This window comes from Frankliniella occidentalis, unplaced genomic scaffold (genome assembly GCF_000697945.3).
Source record: "Frankliniella occidentalis isolate FOCC.00 unplaced genomic scaffold, Focc_3.1 Scaffold6, whole genome shotgun sequence".
Taxonomy (NCBI): domain Eukaryota; kingdom Metazoa; phylum Arthropoda; class Insecta; order Thysanoptera; family Thripidae; genus Frankliniella; species Frankliniella occidentalis.
The window spans coordinates 2,569,180-2,575,163 of record NW_026267136.1 but is presented as its reverse complement, the minus strand read 5'-3'; the positions used below and the strand labels follow the sequence as shown (position 1 = coordinate 2,575,163).

The window sequence follows — 5,984 nt, the reverse complement described above, 5'->3', positions numbered from 1 at the left end:
GCGTTCAGGCCGTACTGGGCCACTGCCAGCAACACGTCGGCCGACAGCGGAGTCTCCTCGCTGAGCAGGCTGAGCTCCAGCCTCAACGGCAGTGCCAACGGCAGCGTCAATGGTAGCCTCAACGGCAGCCTCGGGAGCAACGGGCAGACGGCGGCGAGTCCGGGTCCCGCCCCGGGGCCCACGCCAGCACAAGGCCTGTTCGGGGCGTTCCACCACTGGGCGCTGTCGAGCCCCGCGCTGCGCCCCGGCGTGCCCACGCTGCCCCTGCCCCTGCCCGCCCTCAGCCCCGCCCACCACCACCACTCCCTGCTGCCGCGGCCGCTGCCACCGCCACCGGAGGCCATGGGCCTCGGTGGGCTCTTGGGTAGCCACCACGGCCTCGGGGCCACCAGGGTCCGCGACGCGCCGCCGCAGCACGCCGTCCAGGCGCACCAGGCGAGCTACCACCAGCACGCCTCCGACATGGAGACCCTCGTCAGCAACCTCGGCCGCTCCAAGCAGGGCCATCTGTGCATCTACTGCGGGAAGGTGTACTCTCGCAAGTACGGCCTAAAGATCCACATCAGGTGAGTACCGGATTGTGCCAAATGATAATGGATCTTGGTCCATTCCGTTTCAAAAAATAATGACATCGTTTCTTATTGCATTGCAGAACACACACAGGTTTCAAGCCTCTCAAGTGCAAATACTGTCTCCGTCCATTTGGCGACCCTAGCAACCTCAACAAGCACGTCCGCCTGCACGCTGAAGGAGACACACCATACAAGTGAGTTCCACCACCTGTATTCACTTTCGAGTGAAAGTGAATTCCCTACCCAAGGAACACCCCTCCTAACGCCTCTTTTTCTTCTCAGGTGCGACCTGTGCGGCAAGGTGCTGGTGCGGAGAAGGGACCTGGAGCGTCACGTCAAGTCGCGCCACCAGGACGGCGACTGGGACAGCAACGAGATGGACACGGACAACGACGACGCCGAGGACGACGTGGACGTCGAGGTCGACGTCGGCGAGGAGACCAAGAGCAACGACGAGGATGAGGAGAGGCCCCTGCACTGCAACGGCAGCTCGCTGAAGCAGCAGCGTGAAACGGGCGTGCGCGGTCGCGCTGGGCTGGAGGGGCGCCTCGAGGGGCGGCTTGAGGGGCGGCTCGAGGGGCGGCTGAGCGCGACGGGGGCCGACATTGCCATTCCAACCGCCTGACGGCTCGGGGCGGACCAAGTTCGACAGAGAGTCTGTGTGGTGTTCCTTCCTATAAGTCTGTCCTATTGTAAATTAGAGAGTTTTATTTTGTGTTAATCTAGTCATAAGTGATAAAATTTTTAAATTAGGAGAGAAATGAAAAGAAATTTGAATTTAAAAAGACGATTATATATATATATTTGTAGCGGGGAAAGGGCGTTGTAACAAATCCCAAGAGATTGCAAGGGTCATTTAGAAATCTAAAAGGGTACATTGTTTTTACATTCTTTCAATAAATTGCTGTAATCTGACACAGGAGCACAATATGACTAGAGTCGTGTGACCACTACTGTGTGCTCTTTTGTCAGAGGACAAGGTGATATTATCGACATAATAAACAAAACAATAAAAATGATTCAGGAATTTGTAAACATGCAAAAGATTTTTCTATACTAAGTCATATATTACACTGAATAATTTTTCCTTTTATTTGTCATTGAGAAATGCATCTTTAGGTAATTCATTAGCTTCAAACTTGTTCACAAATGCAATCAGTGCCTCCCTTACATACCAATGACTTTCTTGTAGAAATCTGAAAAAATAAAAACGGCATTGTAGCATTGAAACTTAAGTACAATGAATCTGAACTATCTATGCAGACATTCATAAGAAAACTTGCCTTGTTGCCCATTCCTTTGTAAGAGTTGTTAGTTGCATCATAATTGTAGCCATTTGATCTTTCTCTGCATCACTCAACAACTGAGCATCCTGCACCAACCAAGCAGCAACTGGAGCTGTGACTGGTGGTCGCCTGATTCTGAAAGCAGACTAACAAAAACAAAGCGCAGGTAGATAGGGAAGGGTCAACTGATTCATCCTTTTTAAAAATCAAGAAAAAATTCTGTCTCACCTCCACTTGCTCTGTTGTGAGATTTGTTAGATGAAGCTGCTCGTTAATAATCTGCCATTCATTGGGAGCTATACAACACAAGGCAAATACCCTCCTAAAACTGCGCATGTAGTTAGGATCTGGCGCTTGAGTTGGATGTTCTCGGAAAATACCCGAAACAGTTAAAACTGCAGCTTTATCCTAAAGGATAATTTACTTAAGTGAATCAATTCATTTAACACCAGTTTAAAATGAAAATTAACACAGGGTCCAACAAACTTACATTGTAATGCATGAGGTCAACACAAAATGAGTAGGCATCATGCTCAGTTGCTGGTAGCGAGCTAAAAAGTTCTAAAATTTCATCTGGGCCATGGTACACATTTTTTTCAGCTTTTGAAATATCAGACAGTTTTGCTATGTTATGGTTGTATGTATTATACCATGTTAATCTGAAAGTAGATGCATAGTAAGTCATTGATCCCAAAGGAAAATTCATGAACATAGTGTTAAAAAATATGGTACATACGAGCTACTTTCTGATGTGCTCTGCCCTGATATATGAACACATGTGAGAGTAAATAGTGCATCATTATGGTACAGGCCATCAAGACAGCGGCGATCTTTCCAATCATACCGGTCAAAAAAGTGCTTGAGAAATTGATCCACCATCTGATGTCCATCTTTAGAGCATAAGAAATTTCTCTCCTTTGGGACCCATATTGATCCTGGAAAGAGGGCTACAGAATCCTGAAAATATTATGACATAAGTTAGGAGAACTGAACTGACAAGATCAAGTTAAAAACTGGTATAGTTTTGTATTATTACATACCAGACTTCTAAGTTGGGGCATTAAAGTTTTTAATTGACTGAAAACCAAAAATATGTATTGGTAAAATCAACTAAAAAATAAATCGATACCATCCACCATAATTTAATCACATGATCCAACCTTATGTATTCATCCGGGCTCCTAAACTCAGCACAAAGAGGATTGCCATCCAAAACAACCTTGGTGACTTGAGTCAAATCTCTCAGTCCAACCAAATCATTTTGATACAGTAGCTCATTGTGAGACAAATCAAGTGTACGGAGGTATGATGCTTTCATAAGAACTTCAATTTTCAATTGACGAATACCATTATGACAAAGTCTTAATATTGAAAAGTTTATGGGCATGTTGATTGCAGTTATGAGAACATAATGCAAGGCACTTGGTTGACTCAAAGAACAATACATTGAAGAGGACAAATCTGATAACGAGAGAAATTAATCAATTACTTTAAATGAAATGGAGCAATCTTAACATGAAAAATATACAAAAATATACCTGAATCATGCTCAAAACTTGACAAGTCTAAGCAACGCTCAGATGAGTTGTATCTTTTTTCCAAAATATTTTTGAGTATACTTAAAGCGTTTAGCTTTAATTTATTTACTGGGGCACACTGAAGCATTATTCGCAGGATAAACTGAAAGAAATTAATGAGTAAGTTACTCTTGAGTTATGAAAAGTAAGAAATATTTAGGCTAGCATCAGTACCTTTTGCTTGTCAACTTCAAAAATCAATTTATTATTACGACACAGTCTCTCAATTGCAGATCCACAATTTCTAGCATAGAATACAGCTGTGTCACCTTCTTCTTGGTACTGAAAATGAACACAGTTCTATATTAAGTAAAATGAAGAAAACCATTAGAACATATGCACCATTCATCTTAAATTTTTACCATGATAGGTAAAAGAAGAGTGGGTTCACTTGACTCCAAAATTCTTTTCAATATTTTAATTCTGTTTCCTGCCACTGGTCCTGTAATCTGAATGATAAAAACAAGAAGATATGAAAACAAAGATATAGAACCTGTCAATGTGGATTTAAAAACCACCGATTTTCCAAGCTGCTAAAAACTGATAAAACTTACAATAAATTTATGCCAGTAGTCATTATCATGTAAAATGCGGTGTGATCCATGAGGCAATAGTTTGTTGTGAGTGTTCAAAGTGTCAAGTACAATAACACTTTTGACTTGTTGCTCTGGGGGCTTAGGACATTCCTTTCCCATGCCCATTTCAGTACTAAACACAGGTGTGGGAGCTTCTTCGGGAGGGTCTTTCTGAGCAGACCTTTTGGCTAGCAAGTCAAATGTTGGAAGTTGTCCCGCCGCATTTGACCGCACTAAACCTCCACTTCTCTCAGCCATTCCCCCTTCTTCAGAATACCTATTTGTCGGAGGTGTTGAATTACTTGTACTCTGAACACTATTTTCTAAGGAAATATGAGAAGTACCATTAGCGTTGGCACTGGAACTTTCTAATTGTGGCATTCTGTTCCTTTCGGCTGCCATCCTTTCTCTTCTTTCAGCCAACATTGGTGGTAACGTGATCGTACTTGATGTTCTTGTAACGTTTTGTGGTACATTTGACATGAAAGGGCCAGAAGGTGGAGGTATAGAGGTCGACATGAGTGGCACTGCTGTATTTGAGTTGGACAGCGGTGCATTAAGTAAATGGGAGTTGAATGGGGGACGGTGATTCCCTGCTGTATGCAAGGCTTGACTTAATAAGGCAGCCATGTTGGGCGATAAGCCAGGGTTGGGGTGCCATGGGTATCCAGCCATGACCAAACCCTATAATTCCTGAGACAAAAGTTGAGGAAAAATTAGTTTAATGAAACAGTACCAATTTAAATAAAAAGTTCATTCCATTGCAGTGCAATAAATGTAACAATGCGTCATACTCGACACTGCACATTCGTGAGCGTCATAGCTTACTTCAAAGAGTACAGTATCACCAAATATATATCAGGTTCTTCCTCTAAATAAAGAGGTACACAAACACCGAGGTTAGGTGCGTGTAAACAAAACTAAACCGTCCGGGGCGCGGGGGAGATCAGTCGCACTCGCAAGTGCTCACGTCTGCCACGGGGGAGTAAAAGAGACGGACATGACGTCACAAATGCTGCCCGGAGCGCGTGCGCGGGGCGGGGGCGCTCCAAATGGGCGGGGTATTCCAATTCAAAGTTAGGATTGCAATCGTTGGAAAGGTTGAAAGCAGTGAAAAATGCTCCAATGCTGTGCACCAAAGAGAAGAGAGGCATACGCAGATTGTAGATGGTATTCTGCGTATGGAGACCATTCAGAAGGATGTAATTTTTGCCCTCCCTGGATACGATTCTGCAGGTTCCCGAATCAGAAGTCTGTTCAGGACACATAATCACCTCATACAAAACAACACATTTATTTTTATTTTTCAAGTACACCTCAGAGACAATTTTTCCCTGCTGCCAAGGCTCATGGCTCATGGCCCATGCTCAATGGCGCTTAAGATGCCGAGGGCATGCATGGCCCGGCCATGTGGCATGGGACTGAATAAATTTTCCAAATTTTCTCCAGCTTGATTCCGTGTGTCCGGAGAGATGCCTCACTCACCACACCCCCATCCGTGCAGGTGCCGGGCGGTATGGCTGTGGCTGGCCCGCTTAGCGAGGGGCATAAGTGAGCGGGAAGTGGGAGCGTCGGAGGGGGTGAAGTGGGATTGGGGTGGAAGAGGGAAGGGAGAGAAGGGGTGGAAAGGGGGTGGTGGGGGGAATGCACGGCGCGTGCTCCCTCGACTGCCTCGGCTGCCTCGGCGTCTCCCTCCCAATCAATAGAGGACTGGCCGCTGCCGCGCTGCCGGGCCGGCACGGCAACCAGCCGGGCTCCACCCGCTCCGCCTAGGCTCTGCTGCGGGGCCCGGCCCGGGCCGCCTCCGGGAGGGCGGCGAGGACGCCCCCCGCCCGCCCGGGGCCCGCGGCAGGCCGTGGGGGCGCAGCGCGCGGGGCCGGTGTTTCCGGACGCAGCGCTGCTGGTGAGTGGGGGAGGGGGTAGGAGCGAGCGAGAGGGAGAGAGGGACTCTGCCGTCCTCTCCCCTCTTCCTGG

The 5,984-nt window shown here is 46.6% G+C and overlaps 2 protein-coding genes across 3 annotated transcripts in view; one reads left to right on the top strand and one right to left on the bottom strand.

The window, feature by feature from the left end:
• Positions 1–1,359, top strand: part of LOC113207741 (zinc finger protein 891) — a 5,979-nt gene extending 4,620 nt beyond the window's left edge. Inside the window, exons 2-4 of the mRNA XM_052271407.1 lie at positions 9–566; positions 653–766; positions 855–1,359. Coding sequence (XP_052127367.1) covers positions 9–566; positions 653–766; positions 855–1,197 — 1,015 coding nt within the window. The 3' untranslated portion in view covers positions 1,198–1,359. The remainder of the gene's footprint in view (positions 1–8; positions 567–652; positions 767–854) is intronic.
• Positions 1,360–1,638: 279 nt separating this feature from the next.
• The window catches only part of LOC113207759 (nuclear RNA export factor 1-like), a 28,872-nt gene continuing 24,526 nt past the window's right edge, over positions 1,639–5,984 (bottom strand). The window contains exons 1-12 of one of the 2 annotated variants that reach the window (XM_026424441.2): positions 4,839–4,997; positions 3,990–4,703; positions 3,798–3,884; positions 3,610–3,717; positions 3,397–3,538; positions 3,019–3,319; positions 2,899–2,935; positions 2,595–2,815; positions 2,349–2,517; positions 2,087–2,266; positions 1,856–2,004; positions 1,639–1,768 (exon numbers count right to left, since the gene is read on the bottom strand). In XM_026424441.2, coding sequence (XP_026280226.1) covers positions 1,663–1,768; positions 1,856–2,004; positions 2,087–2,266; positions 2,349–2,517; positions 2,595–2,815; positions 2,899–2,935; positions 3,019–3,319; positions 3,397–3,538; positions 3,610–3,717; positions 3,798–3,884; positions 3,990–4,685 — 2,196 coding nt within the window. In that variant the 5' untranslated portion in view covers positions 4,686–4,703; positions 4,839–4,997 and the 3' untranslated portion in view covers positions 1,639–1,662. Of the gene's footprint in view, positions 1,769–1,855; positions 2,005–2,086; positions 2,267–2,348; positions 2,518–2,594; positions 2,816–2,898; positions 2,936–3,018; positions 3,320–3,396; positions 3,539–3,609; positions 3,718–3,797; positions 3,885–3,989; positions 4,704–4,838; positions 4,998–5,984 lie in introns of those variants that run through there. The other variant, XM_052271090.1, reaches the window with a different exon arrangement.